The sequence below is a fragment of the Cetorhinus maximus genome, chromosome 3 (assembly GCF_964194155.1).
Source record: "Cetorhinus maximus chromosome 3, sCetMax3.hap1.1, whole genome shotgun sequence".
In the NCBI taxonomy this organism is placed as follows: domain Eukaryota; kingdom Metazoa; phylum Chordata; class Chondrichthyes; order Lamniformes; family Cetorhinidae; genus Cetorhinus; species Cetorhinus maximus.
Window position 1 is genome coordinate 74,277,077 of NC_135881.1, and position 24,028 is coordinate 74,301,104.

The following is a 24,028-nucleotide window of genomic DNA, read 5'->3' on the forward strand; positions in this document are numbered from 1 at the left end:
TTCTTTTTTCTGCAGTGAGTGTTTATGATCTGGAACATTCTGCCTTGAAAGGTTGATGGAAGCAGATTCAATAATAACTTTCAAAAGGGAATTAGATAAATACTCAAAAAATTGGCTCAGCTATGGTGAAAGAGCAGAAGAACCGACTAATTGGATAGCTCTTCCAAAGAGTCGGCACAGGCATGATGGGCTGAATGGCCCCCTATTCTACATCATTCTATGATTTTATGATTTCCAGTGAAATAACGGCAGTAAAGCAGGAGCAGCTCCGAGGCAATTCCTAGTCTTCATCTTACTCCTCTTGTTCTTGTAATGCGAGTGACACTGGCAAAGCAGCACTTATTGCCCATCCTTAGTCACTTTAAGATTCAACCATGCAGTGTGGTACTGCAGTTACATGTGGGCCAAACTGGATAGGGGTAGCAGGTACCTTTCTCTGAGAGATATTCATGAACAAACTGGATTTTTAATGCTATGCTTTTATGGTCTTATTTTTCTGCTGATAGCCCACAAATTGCCAGATTTATCAAATTCATTCAAACTTGCCTTTTGGGGAAGGAGGAGAACGCAGATCGAAGCTCCTGGTTCCCACATAATGAATCCCTAATATCAGCCTAGCTGTCATGAGGGAATGTCTAACAGCAGCAACAAGACTTCACCACCCACCCCCCACCTCCTCACTACCCCACTCAATCCCTCCTCAAACCCTCGGATGAAAATGAATCAACCCAGTTCTTCCAATTCATGAGAGCAACAGAGACCTAATTCAGACATAAATTTACGATCATCATCAAAGAATGATGGGAGTGTTTAGAGGAATTTTTTTATGGAAAGGATTGTCAGGACATGGAGTGGCTTACCAGAGGTAATGGTGGAAGCAAAGTTCATCAAGAATGCTTTTAAAAGCAAAGTGAGGAAATATTTAAAAACAATAATTTGAAACGGTATGGGGAGATGAATGAATTTCAGAAAATCAGAATGAGGTAATGAGCTCGGTCCTATATGTAACATTCTACTTCGAATGAGGATGTAAAATAACTCTCCACAGATAAACTGAACGCCAAAATAATCGTATGTGTTAAAGACTTCCAGAGAGCTAATAGTAAATGCTGTTTTCCAGGTGGTGGATTCACGACTAGTATCGGTATTTGATGCCCGAGAGCTGGAACTGGTTATTGCAGGCACAGCAGAGATTGACCTGAATGACTGGCGCAATAATACAGAGTACCGGAGCGGTAAGTCTATTTTGCCTCTCAGTCCTTAGGAAACAACAGTTAACGTTCTTTTTCTGGTGAATACATTTGACTCAGCAGACCACTAATTCCAGCAAGATTTGTACGATGCAGAATATTGTACAATGCAAACTTAACAAAGTGCAGGACATAAACTTATACATTGGTTTCTCCTGGGGAAGCTGCAATAAAAAAAAAACAGAATGACAATGAGTCGTAACCTCGAAGCTCCAGAGCAGTGTAACTGGGGCATTGGGGGGAGGTAACCTTCTGCTGGGGAACCACCCCTGGAAGTCACCAGGTAAGGATTACATGGCAATTGCCTGCAAAGTTCAAGCTTCCAAAAGGCAATTGCCCTGCATTGAGAACCATCCGAAAATGTGATTTAAATCACAAACTTCGGATGGTTCTGACTGTGTTACAGTAATAGTCACCCAGAAACAGCCAGAAGAATTAAAACCATTTCTAGCTTCAGGGTAACTATAGCACTGACCCACCCCGATCCCCCACAGGACATCCCCCACCCCCCATTACTCCTCCCTACTGACTATCCCCCCATGGGCATCCCACGTAACTACCCCCTCAGTCCTGCATGGGACTCCATTTAACTCCATTTCAAAACAATTCTTTGCCTGTGAAACATGTTGGGATATTTCTAATAGACATGTTAAGACATAAGTATTTATTTATGATGATTACTTAAAAATGAAACTGCTGAGATAACTTCAATTTCCAAATCCAATTCATTTTCCACCTCTGCAAAGCCTCACCTGTGAGATTGCATAATTACATTCAATGTTGCAAGTTGAAATATGCATTTTATTTTGCCATGCAATTATCTGTATTACAGGTAATTTACTAATCAGTTTCTCAAGTGGTCTATCACAACAGACCTTCTAAATAACAACAGCAGCTGCAGTATGTTATGGCTTTCTACACAGTTTACTCTCAAATTGATAACCCACTTACTGCCGCCTCATTTCCATGATGATTAATAGAGGCAGGGTGAGCAATGGACGTAATATTGTTTCATATGTATCTCCGTAGTCCATTGCTACCCACCACATCAATTTCTCATTCATGGGGCAGAATTTAGCCCCTTGGCTGGTAGGCGGGCCCCACCAGCTTGGTGGCGGGCGGACAGCCGAACCCCGCCACCGAAACGGGACCCGCTGCCATTTTGAGTGGACGGGCCAATTAAGGCCCGCCCAGCGGCCTGCCCGACAGGAAGCGGCCTATGCACTTCCTGTTCCAGGAGGGAAGGGAATCCCCAACTGTCAAAGTGCACACTGCTCCCTGAGGCAAAGTCCTGTCTCAGGGAGTTTAGTGAAAGGTAAGTAAAGTCAAAAAATAGAGACATTTTAAAATTATTAACATGTCCCCCTCATGTGACAATGTCACACAAGATGGGACATATTGATAACAAACTCATAAAATTTATTAAATTTTTACAAAACGGTAATGAAACTTCATCCCGCCAGTGGATGAAGTTTCATTAATAATCTACAGGCCATTGGGGCTCCTGGCCTGTCCACCAGCCTTAAGGTTGGCCGAGCAGGGCATTTAACTATCTTAATGAGCCTGTTAATGGCCTTAATTGGCCATTGACAGGTCGGTGGGCAGACAGCTGATTTCGCTATCCGCCCGCCTTCCTTAAGATTTAAATGGCCCGGGATGATGTCGGGGATTCCTCCTGACGTCATCCCGCATCATTTTCCCCTCGGCAAGCAGGCCCCGCCCCCAAATCGCCGAGGGGAAAATCCTGGCCATGATTATTTCACTACGTCTCGTTTAATCCTTTAAATCTTCTCCATCACAACAAGTATTTTGTTAGGAGGGGATTATGTTGCTATTTTAGCTAATCACAATGCTTCATGCGCTGGTCCTGAGGTCCATATACTATTACGAAGGTGCCTAAATTCCTTCCATTGACACATAAGAAATTGCAGAATTTTGGATATACAATATTTTGATTCAATTCATTTACCTAAACACCATGAAAAGACTTATAATCAATTAAATCTATTCTGGTACAAAATAGGAAAGAGATGTTTACATCTATGCATTTGTATATGTGGCACCTCAGTTTTCTTAGGAAAAGTAGAAATGTTAGTCAATTCTGTTGTTAAAGTTCAGATCCACCAGGACAACCCTGGTGATTGATGCTACAGAGTCTCGTTGCTGAGAACCTGTTTGTGTGTTTAATGCTTGTGCCCCTTCCTCAGGCTACCACGACGGTCACATTGTAATAAAGTGGTTCTGGACAGCTGTGGAACACTTCAATAATGAACAGCGGCTCCGGCTTTTACAGGTACACAGTAGTGGTAATTGTAAACAAAATCTTTCCAGCCTTCTGGACCATGTAAAGAGATTAGTGTTGACAATATTGGCTAATGTATGCTTTTAATGCATTTGTTTCTTACAGCTCTATTTTAACACAGGCAATAATCTGCTTATTTTAAATAGGTTAATACCTCTGTTAAAGTAACGGATTGAAGAGGTTATAAGAATGCATTGGACATTTGCCTACAGATATCATCAATGTTAATTTCTGGCCTCGAATGTTATGACAAAGTCACAATACACCATAGATTGCAACAGAAAAATCTCTGCTGATTAAAATATTTTATAATTATTAACAATAAAGCAGTATGTGCTATTGCCTGAATCTTAGTACAAGATTATGTCAGGCAGACAGACCCTTCATTTGCACAACAGAGGTTATAATGAAATCCAGCCTATTAAGCAGATTTTACACATTGCAAGCCACTATGATTTTCATAGCAGTCATTTATGTCCATGTAGTTTATTTGAGAGACAGTTCTTTATCTTTTTTAACAGTTTGTGACGGGGACATCCAGCATACCTTATGAAGGCTTTGCCGCCCTCAGAGGGAGCAATGGACTAAGGCGATTCTGCATTGAGAAATGGGGCAAAGTAACATCACTGCCAAGGTATTTGTCAGGAAATCACAAGAAATGAATGAACAAAGAATTCTTCAATTTGTAGCAAAAACCCAGATGCATGTACTTAAGAATTCTGCTGTAAGGATGAGATAATAAGAGCTTCTGACTTCTCGAAGCCCTGAATCAGTGCTCCCTCCTATGTATCTGCTGGGAGGCTAGACTTACACAATGTTTGCCCCTTGTCTGCCCTCCCCCCCATCCCCCCACCCACCCCCCAACCCACCCCTTCCCCCCCTCTAAGAGAGAATTGCCGTTTGTGACTAATCAGCCATTTAACCAATTTGGTTTTCAATATTCTTGAAATAAGCACAGAAGTAAAGCCGCAAATCTTTTCAGTTTATTGCCAGAGGCGCCAAGAACTGGAATTTATAGCAATTTATAGAAAAATTGTATGATGAATGACTTCTAATTTTACCAGGGCATTAAAAGTCCTTTATTCACTAGGGGCTTTAATTTCTGTTCTGCTCGATTTTAAATGAATGAGTTAATACATTTGCTCTAAGTCCATCAATGCATTATTTTAACAGTTGAAAATCTGTTCAGAATAAAGGACTTAATTTCTACATTAAAATAGTGCAGACAGGAATTTAACACAAAAAATTGGAGTCATGTCCCTTGAAAGTTCTAGAATCAGTTGCATTGGCGTTCCCTTAAGTCTTCATTAAATCTTAAAATCAGAAGAAAAATACATGTAAGTATCTTAAGATCCTCAACAAATGGGCCCATAATTTCCTTTGTGCCTGGGGCAGAGTTCTGGTGTTAAGAGATGAGGCCAATGGTGCAGATAATCAGATGGGATTTATAAATACGGAGTATCCACTTCAAAGATATGACTGTTGAAATTCCCACTGAGGAAAGAGACCAAGTGCAAGTACCATTTTTCAAACTATGGGGTAGTGGAGCCAGCAGGTTAAGGCAGCACCCCTCTCCAACTAAAGTATTTGATCTCAGAGGGGTTCAAATCTTCTGTCTGAAGGTAGAATCCTTCCCAACAGAGTGAATCACTTTTCCTTTGTCTCTCAGTACCTCAGCCAAATTGGCTGTGGGATCTTGGCTACCCCAGTGAAGGCCCCTTCCCAGTGTCAGCAACCCACATGGTCCATGGATTCAACACTGTTTGTAATTACGATTTGGGGTTTGAGTGGATGGCAGGGTTATTGTGGGGTGGGGGGTGGGGGGGTGGGGGTGGTGGTGGCGGGGTGATGGTAGTGATTACATTCCACTGCACATGCACCAGTGGTTTTCAAATCTTTAGTGTAGAATATTTTTTAAAGTAAAACTGAAGGCAAATTAGACTTTAATTTCTCATGTACAACAAATTGCAAATCTAGGCAGGTGTTTGTTTTTCTGTCCGCAGAGTGCACTTGTTAATCTCCATTGTCAATTGCAGAGGGATTAAGACAATGACTAAAAGAGGGAAAAGATTACTAGCGATGACAGATACTTATCCAGATTTACAGAGCAGAACAAATTGAGGAAATCAAATTAAAACAAAATTGAGTATGAAGAACCAGACCCCACAAGCAGCTAAGGACCACAAAATACAGCAAACAATATTATACATGCAATGACTTCATAACTGCTGACTACTACAAGTACATGGCTTTTATGTTTTATACATGAAAGATGTTTAATTAAAGCATCAGTGTTTTACTGAATGGGACATAAGAATATAGTTTATTTTTTTTAAAGTTATAACTGTAAAGCCTTCACTGACCACAGTAGCATTTCCATTCCTAAATTAGAGAAAGTATATATTTTTAATCAAGGTTGCTAACACTTCAGAAACATATGCAAAGGTTCTGTTAATTTCTTCAACTTTGTTTTGAAATTCCAGGGTCTCATCTCTGTCTCTAGAAGTGTGGCAGAGTGGGACACCCATGTACCATCAGCCAATAGTCAAGGTGAATAACCTGCACCTAAACAGGTGGATTGGAGGTGCCTATTGTGCCAGTCACTATGTTGGAGATCCTGAAAGGGCCACAGATAACTGGTAAATTGTTTTGTAGAAATGCCCATCATTTTAAAGGTAATCAATCCCCTCTGAGATCAATTACCCATGCAGAATCTGTGTCAGGCCTCGGGGAATTCCTCCAGACATATCCCAATATTTTTGCGATGTAGAAAACCCAGGCTCCCAGCCATAATTTGGTCCTAAGCAGAAAATGAGACAAAGATGCAGCAAATCCAGCTCCTCCCAGGTGAACAATACTTTTTCTGTCCTCCTCCAACCCAAGAACTTTGTCCCTGGTATGTTTGATGAAAGAACAGAGATGCTTATATCAAATAATTATTGTTGAGAAGTGCAAGGAGCTAAATTTCTCTCCAAAGAACTATATGTTGACAGCCTGAGAGTTGATGATTAAGCTGGAGCAGGACATACCCAGCAATCAAGAGTAAGAAGCTATCAAAGAACTGAGAGAACCAAAGATGCAGTGATAGCAGCAATTGCTTTTGGTAATATGCAGGCAAAGATAGTTTAAAAGATAAATAGAAGAAAAATATACGGAAAGTTGTGTATCATAGTGCTTAAAGGGATTTTACATTACTGAAGGTCTAGTCCTAGTCTTGAAATAGCAACCTGAGTCCACCACTCTCCAGTGTTTACTCAACGAACTGGTTCTGATCTTCATGGAGACTGACTCTAACATGCACAGGTACTGACACTTTGACCTTTACAGCACTGCTCCTTCATGGATGGTAACCTCTGACACTGAGTTAATCCCATGCAGCAGCAGACTTGCATCATAGAGTTACGTTATATCAAGCCATAAGCACACTCCTTTGCTGAGCTAGCACCTTATAAAAGCAAGACAAATGGGGAGGGAGTGGGGGTGTTTGAGGAGGTTGTAGGTCTGACAGCAGAGAAGGAGACTCTATAAAAGCTGAGTGGGGGCTGATACTGATAGATTTCCTAGTGCTGACAATACACAAGACCGGCATGTCAGGGGATGACAGAACAACAATAATGTAGAAATACCTTCAGGCTTGTTTCACAGCACAGGCATGGATTAAAGCTCAGACCTATTCTGCTAAACATACATGTGGGGAGCTGTCAGTTGGCTGCTGGTTTTCATGCGGACATATCAACTGATCTATTAAGCACAACTGCACTGAGGTCATAGAGAAAACTGTAGATCCTCCTCTTCTACCACTAACAATACCTAAGCAGTGATATATGTGATGATGACTCAGCTAAGAGTGAGGCAGAAAAGCAAGACAGAACAAGCAAGAAAGTTGGTCAGATGGAGATGAATACTCCAGGTATGTGACTGATTAGGTAAAAGGATCCAAGTTCACATTTTTCAGATGGGAAATCTAAAGCTGTATAGATGTATGTGCTCAATCATTTAATGGAACTGGAGTATCACTTATCAGCTTTTTGATAAATTAGATCATGCAAAGAAGTGCACTTATCTGTATGATATGTGCAGTTTATTATATATTTTATACATAATACACAATAAATATAGATTAACAAAATAATGAAATAAAAGGAAAAATACTGTGGATGCTGGAGATCCGAAGAAAAACAGAAAATGCTGGAAGTACTTGGGTCTGGCAGCATCTATGGAGAGAGGAGCAAAGTTAACATTTCAGGTCCTTGACCTTTCATCAGAAACGGAATAAGTTAAAGATATAATAGTTTTAAACAAGAGGCAGCGGAAGGGAGAGGGGAGGTAAAAACAAAAAGTGGAAGGCTGGTGAGATTAAATGACAAAAGGAAAAGGTGCAAGAAGGAGATGGTAATGGGACAAGAACAGATGATAGGCCTAGACATAGTGTAAATGGGAATAGCAAAATAATCACTAATAGATGTTGCTGGAAAAAATGGGGAAATTAGTTTGTTGAAATTTGTTGAATCAGTATTGAGTATGAAAGGTTAATCAAAAGATGAGGTGGTGTTCCTCAAGCTTACATTGAGCTTAGTTGGAACAGTCTTGGAGGTTGAGGACAGAAGGATCAGAGTGGGAAATGGGTAGAGAATTAAAATATCAGGCAGCTGGAAGCTCAGGGTCACATCTGCAGCCAAAATAGAGGTGGTCCGCAAAGCATAACCCAATCTGTGTTTTGCCTTCCCACTATGGAGGAGAGGGTAATGTGAGCAGTGAATATAGTATACAAAATTGAGGGGAGAGTCTTCGGCTCGGCAAGCTGGGGTGGGGCCCTCTCGCCAAGGCATAAAATGATGCTGGGTAACAGGCGTGCGTCCCAATGTCACCGCACGTCATTTAGATTTTCAGTTCGGCCTATTAAGGCCATTTAACTAACAATTAAAATAATTAACAGAGCTGCCCGTCCAGCCTTAAGGACGGGATGAGGTTTCATGAATGATTTTGAATTTTCTCAAAAGTTTTTATTGAAATTAATGCACATGTCCCAGCTCATGTGACCGTTTCACATGAGGGGACATGTCATAAAAATTTTTTCAACACTTTATTGAACTGTTAAAACTTAAAACCAATCTCCCTGAGGAATATTTGTGCCTCAGGGAGATTTCTGCGCCCTTTCACGTGCATGCGCGAAAGAGCGCAGGCCCCGACTCAGGGAAACCACCGCCCCCGACCGCACAGGGAGCGCAGAGCGCTTCTGAGTGCGAGTCACACTGGGCGGGCCTTAATTGTCCCGCCCACGTAAAATGGCAGCGCGGACCCAATCGGGGGCTGGGAAATGGACCCCCGACAGCGATTGGCCCCTGACCGCGATTTCGCGCTGGCTGGTCAATTAACAGCACTGAAAAGCTCAGTGCTGCCGGGTAGGGGCAGGAAGAGGGCGAGCGATGATGATGTCACAGGCGCGGGTGAGCGCTGTGAGAGAGCTCCCTGAAGGCAGACAGCTGCTTCAGGGAGCTGCAGACCTGCAAATAATGAAATAAAGGTGTAAAAAGCTGCAAAAAAAATGTCCATGCATCACAATCAAGCACCTGGAAGCATACCTCATATAAATGCTGTGCCCAGATATTTATTTTATTTCCTAATGGAGATTTCATCCCGCCCTTGGATGAGGTTTGATAAAAAATGCAAAATCTGCCTGGCTGAATCACCTGTCCGCCAACCGTAAGGTTGGACGGGCCACGAAAATTTGCAGACAATTGCGCTTAATTGTCGGCAGACGCGCTTCTGACTTTTATGTGTGCCCGCCAAGTGAAATATCGCGCGAGTGTGCGATGACGTCGGGATGCTCACCCGTCATCATCTCACGCAATTCACACCCGATCAGGTCAGGCACGCGCCTGCCCGCAAGGCATAAAATTCTGCCCATAGAGTTGCAATAGGAAGAAATCAGTTCCATGGGGCAAGAACAGGCTGAAACATTGCGTCTACTAGGGCTGTCCCTGTTTGTGGATCTTGGCAAAGAGGTAGAACCAGGCTGTGTTGAACTAGGGGCCTTTGAGGTTGCAGGCCATAGAAGGAAGATCTCTAGAGCATAGGAAATCATTTGGGAAATGATGGCTTGATGTTCACTGGTTGTGTTATAGTCTGGGGTAGTAGGTAGGAGGATGTGCCAGAGTTCAGCCCTGGCACGGTACAGGTCGGTTTGCCAAACTATAACAGCACCACCCTTATCAGCATGTTTAATGATAATGTTAGGATTGGACCTGAGAGAATGAAGTACTGCAAGGTAAGAGGGAGGTAAGTTAGAGTGAGTGAGCAGAATGGAAAAATTGAAACGGCTAATGTCACACTGGCAGCTCCCAATGAAAAGATCTGGAGAGTGTGAGAGACCAAAGGAAGAGGTCCACCTGGAACAAGAATTCTGTAGATGGGAGAAGGGTTTGCTGTGCCAAGGGAAGGACTCCTGGCCAAAGAAATGGACACAGAGGCGAAGGGGACAGAAGGAGAGCTTAGTTTCGTGTGGAGATCAAAATTCATTGAAATTGTGGCAAAAGGACATGAAGCTGAGGCCTTTACTGAGTACTGATTGTTTGGGGTTAGAAAGGGGAAAGTCTAAGGGGATAGTGAACACATGACAAAGGATGAGATTGAAAGGTGGGCTGTGATCAGAGAAAAGTGAAGAAGAAGAATTCAAAGGGCATTGTTATTTCAGAGTTGTTGACACCTGAAAAGAAGAAAAACATTTCTTGTTAAAGTACCAGATAAGCTGAAGGATGAAATGGAACTATGAACCATACTAAGTTTGTAACAGAGTGAATGTGTGTCTCTAAAGAGACAGAGGTTGAGAGCGTGCATGTGGCAGTACCTGGCATTGAGTGTGGATTTCAGGATGGGGCAAGAGCCATGGTTCAAGGAATGCTGAAGAGATATTTTGGAAATATCTGTAATCATGGGTGAATCCGGAACATGAAGGGTGGAATTTTAGTTGGATTTCCATTACCAGCCCCTCTTGCCTTGTACCATCATCCCTTTTAACATTTAATCCCTCTTACCTTCCATCCTTTCAAAGAGTTTCCCGTTTGCTCTTTCCTCTCTGACCCCTTTCCCTGCATCTGAACTTGTTTAAAACCTGCTATAGCTCTAACTTTTTCCAGTTCTGATGAAAGATCATTGACATAAAATGTTAACTTTGTTTCTCTCTCCATAGATGTTGCCTGACCTGCTGAGTTATTTTCCAAAATAATAGTCAATAATGCTCAGCTAAATAAGTAATGATTTTAAATAAATAAACATGTTGGTCTTATTAACATATTGCAGGTAATTCAGGGAGATAAAGGCCTTGTTAGTTACAGACTGCCACCTGCAGTTTTATTCTTCTTTCTACTGATTGCTGTTAAAGTTGATTTGTGCAGTTGCCATCTGCAGGTTTGTCTGCTTCGCTTCCATTTAATTCTATATTACCTCACATTACCCATCACAAAATTGGACCATGAAATGTCCCTGACATTCCTTAATGTAGACTCAGCTCCACAGCAACGCATGTTAACCTCTCATGCTTTTTGCTCCTCTGGAGATGCCTGACTGCCAAGAAGAGACAAAATCAGAAGCATACCTCTGAGTTGAACATGCCAGCACATCAGAACAAACATGATGCTGGTACTCACTCTTCCCCTTACACTGCACTAGCCCAAAGACATCTGATGGGGGACGGGGGGGCGGTGGAGAAACTAGTGGCGGTCAGAAAAGAGTGCACCCAGTGAAGCACAAAATAAAGAGCAAACAGCAACAGCTAGGGATAGGAACTGAGGAGGAAGAGATGGCTGACCGCAGGGTCGGGGAACATCTTCTATTGGTAAAACAGCCCGCATTTCATGGATGCTGCTTTTAAATGAATGGCATTTTCAGAACTTCAAATATATGTGCAGGCTCTGGGGACCATTAGCCAGCATATTTCTGGTATGACAGTGCTGCCTTGCCAATGGATGAATGCCATCCAACTCTTGTGTCTCCCTCCTTTGCCCTTCCCCCTTTTGGGATCTTTGGAAAGGAGGGGTGGGGTTTAGAGAATGGAGCTCGACAGCTGAAAACACAAAGTTAGGTGGTGAAATAATGGTCAGACTTAAAAAGAATAAAGAAAGTTAAAACTCTCTGTTGGGTCCTTTAAGTTAGCTTTTACACCTACTTCATCGTCTAGCAATGCAGCAGACCCTATTTGTATGCTGTGTTTAATAAAAGTTAGGTGGTTGTGACAGAAAAGGGGATATGTGACATCACCAGTTAAATATGTTGCCCGTTTTAGGCAGGGTGCTTCTGCCATCTGCCAGAAATTGTGCCTGAAAATTGAATGGCCGAAAAATTGAACAAGGATAATTGACAGTATGACTAGAAATATCCAGGCCCTAGGGTCTATAATATGGGGTAAGTTATCAAACCTTTGAAGAAACATGGGCCAGTTAGGGCCAGTTAGCATAGATTCCTAAAAGGCAGATTGTCCTGGATCAATGACTTCTTTGAAGAAATGACTGGGTGGAATTGTCTCAGATTTGCACTAAGTGAGGTAGTGGGCAGGTAAAATGACGTTTTACCCTCCGGCTGCAATGGCGACTTCACATGCCGTATCATCCCAAACCCGCCACATTAATTATGCATTCCCGGGAAATATGCCATTTCAATCAGTGACATATCCCTCAAGCATCTTTTGGACGCTGTGGAGGCCCGGGGTGATGTCCTCTAACTCCGTTCTGGCTGCAGGAGGGGAAGCAACATTACCACTTCAGCTTGGTAGGTGATGGCAGTGATGATCAGTGCCAATGTTGCACAGAAGAGGTTGGCCATCCAATGCAGATAGAGGATGAACGATCTTATCTGTGCTGCCAGGGTAAGGCAACAATCTCATTACTCTAAACTCACACACTGAAGCCCATCACACATTCACTGGCATCTCACTCACTGCCAGCTCAAGGGACATCATCTCTCACTCTTTCACATCTCCATCTGGTCTCATCTGCTCTGGGGACTGCCTCCTCAGCCCTCACCATCTTGGGGCCACTTGCACAGATCAACTTGTGCTCCCACACACACCCTGGGATATTCCCATTCCTCAGTACAGCCCTTACCCTGCAGCCGTATAAAGCCACTCCTGCCTAATGGCTACTCTGGTAGTTGAGACCTGCACCCCTAAAAGTGATGTGGTGCTGATGGCAAAGCCTGGCACTGATGAGCGCGAGTGCTGTTTGAAGCAAGATAGGCAAGCAAACCTCAAAGTCCCGAGTGAAGTGTAGCTCGCCAGGTGTACATCACTTATGTGCAGTTGTGAACCATTGCACGCTGACATGGGCGGACAATCTAGCATGGGGAGGGGTGGTGATGAGTCCAGCGGGCTGGCCTTATAATGATATGCAGGTGTATTACAATGAGGTTCCCGACATCTGATGGTTGGTAACGCAGCTCGCATCGACGGGTTGAGTGAACGATCGCAAACTGGTTTCACAATGTCATGAAACCAATTTTGGCCTTATCACCATATTGTCTGCTCACACCGCCGAGCACGGCTGATGCCAGTGGGCATGGATGATTCCGCCCAAAGAATACATAAAAGAAGTGAAATGCATGCACTTTATATGGATTTTTGAAAGCATTTTATAAAATACTACATAAGAATTTATAGAAAACATAATGGTAAATGGAATTATTGGAAATGTGGCCTTGTGGATGGAAATGGGAAACAAAACATTGAGGTAAAAGTAAGCTTCATGAAATGGGAGGATATGGTAAGCGTTGTTCCATCGTTGCCTCTATTGAGGCTGTTTCTATTTACTAAGTGTTTACATAAATGTCATGCAGTATCTAAGTTTGCTGATGACATTGAGCTGAGGTGTATAAAAAATTGTGATAAAGGTTGCAGAAGACCGGAGGAGGATATAGCTGGCTGGGTGGGCTCAATGGAAAATTGGAACATTTGACATAGACTGGGGGAGCAGAGAGCCGATTGTCCTATGTGTGCAGATCAACAGACTGCTGAAGGTGGCTGTAGATCATGCCAGAAAAATGACAAATATAAACTATGCTTTTCTATCTGGAATTATAGTATATATAAGCAGTAAGGTAATGAACTTAGAGTATTGAATAGAATTTGGAAAATCCCAATCTAATAATGGAAAATATGCACCGTAGATTCACTAGGTTTTTACCAGGGATGTGGAGTGACCTGTTAAGTTAGGGTATATTTCGCTGCTGCTGAGCAGGCTAATTCTAGAAGTTTGAATGCTGACACTGACAGAAGCTTGGCTGTTGCTCAAAAACGCTTTAACTCTTACAAAAGTTTCTCCAATTATCACCAGCAGACCTGCCACAGTAGTGTGATGACGCAAGGTCCTCTTCACCAGATCGAATCTTGGCCTCTCCCCTTACTACTCTGGAATATTCTTCTCTTTTGAGCATCTGAACTTATTTCCATTCAAATGCCTTTCTTACAATTATTATTTCCCATTAACGCTACTTTGACTTACTTACCATTCCATATCTCTTCCCTAAATCAAGCAATTTGTCAGTGATTTATAACAAAGATTCTCGAGATGCAGGTGTCACTAGTAAAACCAGCTTTTTTGGCCATCCTGAATTGCCGTTGAGAAGGTGGTGGTGAGTTGCATGCTCAAACAGTCTGTATGGTGGAGGTACTCTCAGAGTGCTGTTCAGGAGGGAGTTCCAGGATTTTGACCAATGACAATGAAGGAATGGCAATATAAGTCCATGTTGGGACAGTATGTGACTTGAAGGATAATTTAGAGGTGATGGTGTTCCCATGCACCTGCTGCCCTTATCCCTCTAGGAGATGGCGACCTTAGAATGCTGCCTAAATGTAAGTTATTAGTCTTGTTAGGTGATAAGAGGTCATCAGGATTAGGATAGGTAACAGGAAGTAAATGCTAATATGTTGTTTCCACTGATTAGCAACCTGGTTAAGAGGGGACATAAATTTATTAAGGTAATTACTGAAAGCTTTAAAGAGAAGGATATAAAAAAAAATCCCTTTTCAGGGAATTATTAAAATGTAGAATTCTCTGATACAAACCATTTTTGAAACTGTCCATAAAATATTTCAAAAAGTAAATAAATAAATGCTTGAAAATGGGTAAAGGGGATTGGGAGTGCGGTTGGTCTTGGATAGATCGTACAAAGAAAAAGATCAGGTGCCAACTGTTACGATCCCCATTGGGAAATCATAAACCAAGATAACCAAATTTACTGAATGACCCCCAAATGAAGAAAATACCAACAAGATTCAAACTTTTCTTGCTTTTACTTCAACATATCAGAGCCAAAACAAATTAACATGAATTAATAGGCAAATGATACTTAAAATAAAAAGGCAATGCAACAAAAATACACCTTGGGCAGGATTTCACGTGTCGGCGAGTGAGGGCGGGGCCTGCTCGCCGACGCGTAAAATGATGCACGGTGACGTTAGGGGGAACTCCCGACGTCACCACGCCCCATTTAAATTTTCAGGAAGGTGGGGGCACAGCGAAATCAGCTGTGCGCCCACCGACCTGTCAGTGGCCAATTGAGGCCATTAACAGTGGCTATTAAGTAATTAGTGGACCTGCTCGTCCAACCTTAAGTTCGCAGGCAGGCCAGGAGCCCCAGCGCGAATTGGAAGAAGCATGAAACCTCATCCAATGGCGGGGTGAAGTTTCCTGTAGCTTTTTAAAAATTTTAATAAAGTTTTTGTCAAAATTATGGACATGTCCATAAATGTTAGGGAAATTTTATTTTTCTATTTTTGTCTTTTTGCCATTTACAGCCGATCTCCCTGAGGCTGCGCTTAGCCTCAGGGAGATGAGTGCGCTCTTTCGTGCGCATGCGCGAAAGAGCGCACTCTCGATTTTGGGAATCACCCCCCCCCAACCACCGCCCGCACAGGAAGTGCACAGCGCTTCTGTGTGGACGTTACGCCTTAATTGGCCGGCCCATGTAAAATGGCACCACGCCCCTAATTGGGTGATCCGATCGGAAGCCCACCTGTGCGTACCCAACCTTCAACTTCCTCCCCAACGGGGGGAAAATTCAGCCCCTTATGTAACCACAAGCATCCATAATATGCTGCTCTTCATTCATGCAGGGTAGGTTATGGGTCCTATCTGACAACAGCTTTCACCTTATTGCTTCAGGGATATGATTATCATCAGGAAGGAACACTTCTACAAACCCTCTCTCCCTCATGTCATGCCAGTCCTGATGATGTAGCTTTCCAGAGTTCCTTTTCAAATGACCAACCAATAACATCCCAGTTCATGGTTTGGCCACTTCTATGAAAACACCCAGCTCTTTTGCATCTCCAAGCTATTCAAATAGCTTTCTAAGTTTTAGACCTTTTTAGCCAACTGGCACATTGCCTTCAAAAGCTCCTGTCTCATTTTCTGCAAAACAGAAAAACCATCCTCTTCTTGAATGTGATTTGCTTCTTCTCCTCACAGGAATTCTCTGTGTTTCTCTTTCTGCCCCTGTATTCTATCTCTTTGCATCTACATCTGTGTGATGATAACCTTCACTATCCAGCTCCTCTGCTTGTAGCTCTCCTTTTTGTTTGCAGCTCTCCTTCATGTCTGCCAGCCACATGGTTTCTTTCTTAACTTCCTTCCTATTGGTACTGCTTCCAGGACAAGGGTCTCCAGGTCACATGGACCAGTATTTCTTATTATCCAAGAAAATCACAATTAATCCCTTTACAATTGAAGCAAACTCTTAAGTCATTTTTAAACACTCTTAAAAACAATTACAGATTCCAAAGACCTTTTTAAGCAATTGCAGATGTTCCACACTGTACTGTTTCTTGGTCAAAAATCATCACACAACTTAATTAGTTGAGTGGCTCAAGACTTGTCCCATTATCAAATGGATAGAATTAAATGTTAAGTTCTGTCTCTTCAGGATTATGGAGGATGGATTATGGATTGGAGTATGCCATCTGGTCGGATGCACTATCATAAATTGAGCCCAAGGCTAGTAGATGGATTTTCTGCACAACTGGCCATAAAGGATTACAATATTGTGTGACTGAAAAGATACAGGCATGGTAGAACCAAGGAGGTGGGAACATTAAGTCCAGCTTTATTAATTCTCATTCTGAGAATCATTCAGCACAGAAGGAAGCCATTCAGTCCAATATCCTTGTGCTTGCGCTTCGAAAGAGTTATCCAATTAGTCCTACACTCCCGCTCTTTGCCCATAGGCCTGCATTTTTTTTTCTTTTATACATAAATTTCCCATTTGAAAGTTACTATTAAATCTGTTTCCACCCTCCTTTCAGGCAATGCATTCAAATCATAACAGCTTGCTGAGTAAAAAATTTCTCCTCAACTTCCACTTGGCTTTTTGCCAATTATCTTAAATTTGTGTCCTCTGGTTGCCAACCTTTTCCATATCTACTCTATCATAATCCTTTCTCTACCAGCTTTTCTGATGCTATTTGCTAGTTGTTTTCTATAATGTGAATGAGATCGATACCTGGAATTTTGGCGGAGCTATTCCCACTCTATAGCCAACATCATTTCTGCAGCGTTTTCAATGATATTCCGCTAAAGCTATGGAGGATGATGGATAAAGTCTGCGGAACCACTACCCTGATTATTAAACTGAGCTAAGTACTGGCATCCAAAGAGAAATTAACCTTTATGATTCAGCAGTGGTTGCAAGCCTCGTACAAATACTTCTTAACAATTATAGTACATAACTCTTGTACATAGCTCAGAGCTGTACATAACATCCTTTCTCCATTAGATATGTTCTGTATATATCGTCATGTAGTGATTCAGTTGTTTTTTAAGTATCAAAAGATGGAAGGGTAACCACTCAGCAATGGGTGGTATCATTACCAAGAAAGCATCAATACTTTTCCCTTTGCCAGTTTATGTCTTAATGTCCTGACAGGTGTTGCATTACTGGTTCTGACTCATTTCTTTGGCTTCTGCCTCATTCCTGTGGTTTGTGTCTCAATCTTATGCCTTGTGTCTCACTCTCTTGGCATGTGGCTCGCTGTTCCAGCAACTGCTTCTGTTTCTCTCTTTACTGGTATGAGCCTCACTGTTTTGGCTTCAGCCCTTTCTCCTGAGTACTAGGGAGGAGATTTGATTTCAGCAACAGGAATAAAAATAAAGCTTTATCTAACTTAATACAGAGTTAGCAACATAGGAACAGGAGTAGATCTTTCATGCCACTGACACTGTCCATAATTTTGTTGGCCATGACAGCTCTAGCCTTGCAGTGACAATCCTTCAGCCTTTCCATTTTCCTTAATATATTTATTTTCCATGCAGCTAACTGCATCCTTTTTAAAATCCATAATTAATTTTGCATTAATGGCCTTCTCAACATTTTGTGTAAATAAAGAAAGTCTGGATTGCCTTTTAACCAGTTTAGTTTGAATTCAAAACTTTCATCCCCATATCCTGGTTTCAACTACCAGAGAAATAGGTAATTATTTACCCCATCAAATTCTCTTCCCTGTTTTGAACATTTCAGTCAGATGACTCATTTGCCTCTTTATCTACAGGGACTATAACCCCAGTTGACACCGATGATTTCCCAGATCTGCACACAAGGTGCTTGCCTCCTAAAAGGAAAAAACAGTTTGGGGTAGTGTTATTATTTCCCAGTTTTTACTGGCGTTCCATTTTAAGGTATACAAGACCAGTTCGGACCAGTATTCTTACTTCCCAGTTTTTACTGTTTTTCTTTTCCTTCTGGGCTACATAAAATGGTTGCTTCTGAACTCCTGTGCTCTGCACTTGAAAACTAGCATTCTCAAAGGATTGACAGTTGAGATAGCTTTGGAAGCATGAATGCTTTTGGTTTTATTATGGCGATGTTTGTGCCTGATGGTTTTGCATTACCGTCTGCTGTTGTTACCTGTGCCCATTCTAAAAGAAATGTTTTCTAATAGCACTGCAGCTGGCAGCAGCTGCTTGCTCACCAATGACCACTCTGCTTAGCATGGATATTCCATTTGAACTCCAAATGATTGTTATGGATTTGGGAGAGAGAAAGAAGTTTAGTCGGAGGGGAAAAAAGAAAGGCAGGTGCACATACACCTCTGGAGCCTGGTACATACTTTGACCATGATCTTATGGGGTGGAGGAAATGGCTGCTGCCAGAGTGGTGAAATGCCAGTGGAGGCAGAGAGAGGCCTCATCATACCTGTACTTGGCCCCTGGGCCGCCTGATCACCTTCCCCATTGCTGGTAAAATGCCATGGCAGCAGGAAGGCACCAGATACACCAGCCCCACTTGATTTTTCAGGGCCCCCACAAATCCCAGCCTGCTCCTTGAGGCCCCATAAAATCACAGCCTTAAACTCAGCCCAGGGCTCAACTATTCAGGCCCAAGCACCTACTTGAGTATGTCCAAGAGCACAAGATTGCATGATGGCTGGAGAGAGACAGTACCAACTCAGAATCTTTATCTGGTCTCACTCTGACTGATCTGGATAGAAGCAGTTTCTTAAAACACAAAGAGAGTTAGTTTCAGAATCACATAACCACCTTTCTCAAACTGGTCAATTACCCAAACATGGTCATGGCAAGTTGATTCCAGATCCATCGTTTACAAATGATTAGATTATTGCCTGTGGAGTTAGCTTCTCTGCTGGGCTCCATTGTGTAAAGCAATTGAGTCTAATAGCTTGGTCCACACTGAGTTGAATACACAGGTTCTGTCTAGATGTTTTGTGAACGGTTCAAGAGATGGGTCATTCACATTGAGTTGATTGTCTATCGAGTTATCAACAGTCACAGATTGCAACTCTTTTGAGTACAATCACAGTTCTTGGTTTCCGGGAGTGGGACATGAACCCACAACCTTCTGATTCAAAGGCGAGGGTGCTATGAACTGAGCCATGGGCTACCCCTGGAGCCTTGCTGATTGCTTTGTAATTTGTAGGGTACAGCTGTGTGAATGTTAGGCCATCTTAGGAGTTGCTGTTTAAACCACTTAAAATGCTTTTTAAACTTTTGTGGTGGTTTTAGCCCACTCGACATAGAAGTCATTTTCAATATAAAACAGGGTTTTATAACAGGAGTGTTTTAATAATGCTTTTAAGAAAACAGGCATATACTTTCAGATATTATTGGGATGGGTGTGCCTACCTGTATTTTGGTACCCTTTCAGTTTAAGTATGTGGTACTTAAATATTTTTTTTAATTTCCCTCTCTTGAATTGAGCTCACCTGGAGCCCAGCACCATCCTTGATAACTGCGATGATCTTCATGCTGATCTCAGTGCGCCTCCATGCACGCTCCCCTCTTAGTGAGATTGCCATCCATTCCACTCTGTGCTGAACATCTGTAGCTGGATTCCACTCCTGCTTCCCAACTCATACCAAGCCCACCTCCAGTCATTGCTCACTTATTTTTCAAAGTCTCTGGAAAGTGGACCCAAGTTTGTGAGCCACTGTCATAGATAAAGAAAGACTTGCATTTATAAGCACTTTTCCTGGCTACCAAACACCCCAAAGCACTTTGAAGCCAATGAAATACTTTTGAAGTGTAGTCACTGTTGTAATGTGGGGTATACAGCAGCCAGCAAACTCCCAAAAATAGCTATATGATAATGAACAGATAATCTTCGTTTTATGTGATGTTGCCTGAGGGATAAATATTGGCCATAAAACCAGGGATAACTCTTTTGCTCTTCTTCATAGTAGTGCCATGGGATCTTTTATGTCCATCTGAGATGGCAGATAGTGCCTCAGTTTAAAGATCGCATCCGAAAGATGACACCTTCAACAGTGCAACACTCCCTCGATACTACATTGGAGTGTCAGCCTAGATTTTTGTACTCTGTCTTGGAGTGGGACTTGAACCCAGAACACCGGCAGAACCTTCCGGTCCCACCAGCAGCAGGAAGCTTGGTGGGTGGGGAAGCTTAATTTGGGATAAGGCCAAAAATCAGTTTCCTGACAGCGGGATGAAATTTAGGAACTATGTTCTCGGGACTTTAAAGGTGGGTTAATCTTCCCGACAAGCAATGGTGGGAAGCTCTTTTGCATGTATTAACATCTCATTGGCCTCTTTGGGGAGTATCTGCAAATGCCAGCCTATGCTTGAGACTGGTTGCAAGCTGCATGGAGGGTGACCAAGGAAGGGAGGAAGGGTTAGCAGGGAATAGTGGAGCAATGGCCAGGCAAAGATGGAACGCATAGTGCAGGCTGTCTGGATGCCCTATAAATATGGCGCTCAGCCCTCAACCCCACGAAGTGATGGTGTGGATGGTGACTTCCTGCCTGCCCTCGCCTCACGAATTGGCAAGCTCATCATGGATGTTTATTTGTATATTTAATGAGTTGAACAGGTGCAAGATTGCACATGATCATCTACCCCATGCACTCCCCCCACTCCAGTGAAAATCATTCCCACTACTGCACACGCCACCAAGCATATACTCCAGAACAGAAGACTCCGGCCATTGTAACTCAGAGGTGAGAGTGCTACCAGCTGAAACACAGCTGACAATCTTTATAGCAGACAGAACCAACAATGAGTCTATTCCACTTGTATTAGTGACTAACTTTACAATAAAAAGCCGGCAACAGTGAAGTACAAACTAAATCCAGTGGAAGGCCTTGAAATTATTCCAGAAAAAGACTTTCAAGACAATTCAACACCTTCAGATAATAGGTGTGCTTGTTAGTGGTTTAATAAAAACAAGTGTTGACGTACCCAGCACACGAGTCAGCTTTAAGATGAATCTCACCAAGCAAAACTAGAAGAAAAATCGATAGAGTTGGCCATCAATATGGTCTTGCATAACTTCATAAATGCATTTTCTAATGATGCGCTTGACATAACCTCTCAAAACTGAACCACTGTTGACAGTGCTGTGCAAAACTTAAATGACACAAAGCACAGCATTTAACAATGAAGCAAATATTGACTTTAGTTTCTCAACGCAAACATTGAACAGTGATTCCCACTTATAAAAATTCCCATTCACCGCGCAGGCCACCTATAAATCCCCACTTTGAAGCCAAAGCAATAGGGAGCCCCATTGAAGGTCAGGGAAGCCCAAATCTCAATGACAGTTAATTCCAGCTAGATTAGCTCATGACAAACCTCTTCTAAAATATCTACAAGAGTTGCTGCTTTAGTCTGCCACTCAGTATGAAGAGAGAGAATGAGGAGGAGGTTTGCCGCCTCTTGTGCTCAAGTGCTTAAGCAGCTGCTCATGGCCAGATAGCCTCAACTAAGCTCCAATTTGCTTTCGGCATGGTGGGTTCACACCAAGCCCACCTCCAGACATCACTTGTTTACTCTTCCCCCTGACCACAGGGTCCTGGGTGTACACTTTCACGTTATTATCTCAACCCTGTGGAAATATCTCTATGGGACCGCCAGGGCTCCATGAATCCCAGTTTGTGAACCACTGGAACGTATAATTGAAACAGAGGTTTCACTTTACAGCTGCGAGACTTATTAGCATCTACTGTATCATTTTTCATTACAAAGAGCGAAAATCTTTCAGCTGGAAGCCTCGGAGTATCATCCTTCAAAGAGGAGAAGGAAGAAGAGAAGGAACCAAAATAGATTAGATTTTTATGTAATCAGGAAGAGGGGTGTGCCAATTCGTCTTTGGCTAGACTTCCTCTAAAATTTGTAATTGTGGCATTTTTTAATGTTTTTGATCCTTTATTATTTCCTGGAAATTCTTCGCATTTGCTGGTCTGCAGTCTTCTCTGTAACTATTGTATTATATCCTCCTTTTCCTCTGTGGGTGGAAAAAAAATCAACTTAGCAGGCAAGAATCAAGGATGGTCAGAGGCTTTATTTGCTTTTAAAATTTAATTTCTATTTTTTTTTTAAATGAGGAACTCAAATTAGGATGAGGAAAGCAATGCTATGGTATATGTGTGCCACTTTCAACTCCCTTCTCCCTCATCACTCTCTTTGCTTCTCATTTTTATGGCTATCGGTAATTAGAATTTTTACAATTTCTCTCAACAAAATAGAGTTAATCATTATAAGTGGTGGGAGTGGAGAAAGGGTGAGGTAAATCCAACACTGCTGCAACAACCAGAAGAGTCAAAGTCACCTTTTTGTCTTTGCATCAAGGTGGCTCGCAGCAATGTCTGAAGCGTGTGTTTGTTAAAGGCACTGAACCTCCAAAATTAAAGATTCTTCAACTGAGTTATTATTAATTGTAATCTGACAAAGGAGGGCCTGGCCTTTTAGCCCATAGAAGCAGGCCTTGGTAGTGAGTACCACCTCGCCCCCATTTTGAAACTAGAGTTGCAATCCACATGATTGCACACAAAGGACCTTCGCTTTCTCTGTGTTCTTCTTGAAAGAGAAAACAGCCCACAACCAAAGACAAGGAAGTAATGCCTCAATGCCCTAAAGCTGCTCTTCAATGAATCAGCCACCTTAGAGTTTCTTTCCACTATGGGGGAAGGTGGAGGCTAGTGGCAGGCCATTCAACACTAGGCACTACAGTGATCTTAAGCAGTAAGAAAATTGTCAAATATCTTGCCAGTGATCACATTTTTTTTCATTGATGAGACATGTGCAGTGTCATCTGGAGCCAGGTGGCAGAATGATCTCCAAATCAAAGCTTTCACAGTTGCAGAGGAAAGTTCAATGTCAGAAAGCAATTGGATTGAGTGCGTTGCTAAAATGGGATCATGATGCCAGGGCTTATTTGGAAGTGGGCTGAGATCTTAGTCGGCTGAAAGCCTCAGTTATGAGCTGTACCCGCAGCTGTCTGGGTAATTGCTTTGGCAAGTGTAGCCCTCTTAAGCATTGCAGGGGTGGGTGTGTCATAGTGGAGTATTTGTGCCTGGATCTGCAGACAGTGAGGAATGGGTACCCCTGGGCATGTGGTTAGAGGTTCTCTATGGTGCCTGTTCAGCCTGAAACCCCTGCAGTGGATGCAGTGATTTTGTGTCCTTCCTTCTCGAAGCAAGTGACTGGGTGGAAGCCTAGGGAAGATCCCTACAGTTGCTAAGGCTCTTGCTAATGCAAGAATAAACTTTAAAAGAGTCATTGAAAAAAGACAGTAAAGTACTTTTCAAAAAATTACATTACAGAAGTTGGGCATCCAAACCAACCAATTCAACTCTAGGTTTAACCTCCATGCGAGAAAATAGTTCTAGTCATGTTCTGTGTGGCATTTCTATGTAAAAGATATTGATAACATTTTAAAACTTTCCTTTGGTCTTCAACAATGGAACCACTGTCAGCAGATAGAAAGATCCTCAGGGATTTTCCTTTTTGCCTCCAGCCTCTAAATGGAAGGTGAAGGAATTGATTCATTTCAGTAAACCATTCTGCAATTATTTGTATATGAAAGGGCAAGAACGCAGAGGCTTAAAAATCCCTTCCCCAGTGACGGGGAAGAGTAATTACCCCTTTTATGTGAGGATTTGGCAGAACGTTTCCCCGGCCCATTTTCCTCCTGTTAACACTCCAGCTGGATTCCTGGAGAAAAATTCTGGTCCACGGAC

General features: G+C 42.4%; 1 protein-coding gene across 1 annotated transcript in view; it reads left to right on the forward strand.

Moving 5' to 3' along the window:
- The window catches only part of LOC144678727 (E3 ubiquitin-protein ligase HECW1-like), a 676,338-nt gene that overhangs the window by 640,575 nt on the left and 11,735 nt on the right, over positions 1-24,028 (forward strand). Inside the window, exons 26-28 of the mRNA XM_078538571.1 lie at positions 1,121-1,235; positions 3,458-3,543; positions 4,074-4,186. Of these exons, the coding sequence (XP_078394697.1) occupies positions 1,121-1,235; positions 3,458-3,543; positions 4,074-4,186 (314 nt within the window). The remainder of the gene's footprint in view (positions 1-1,120; positions 1,236-3,457; positions 3,544-4,073; positions 4,187-24,028) is intronic.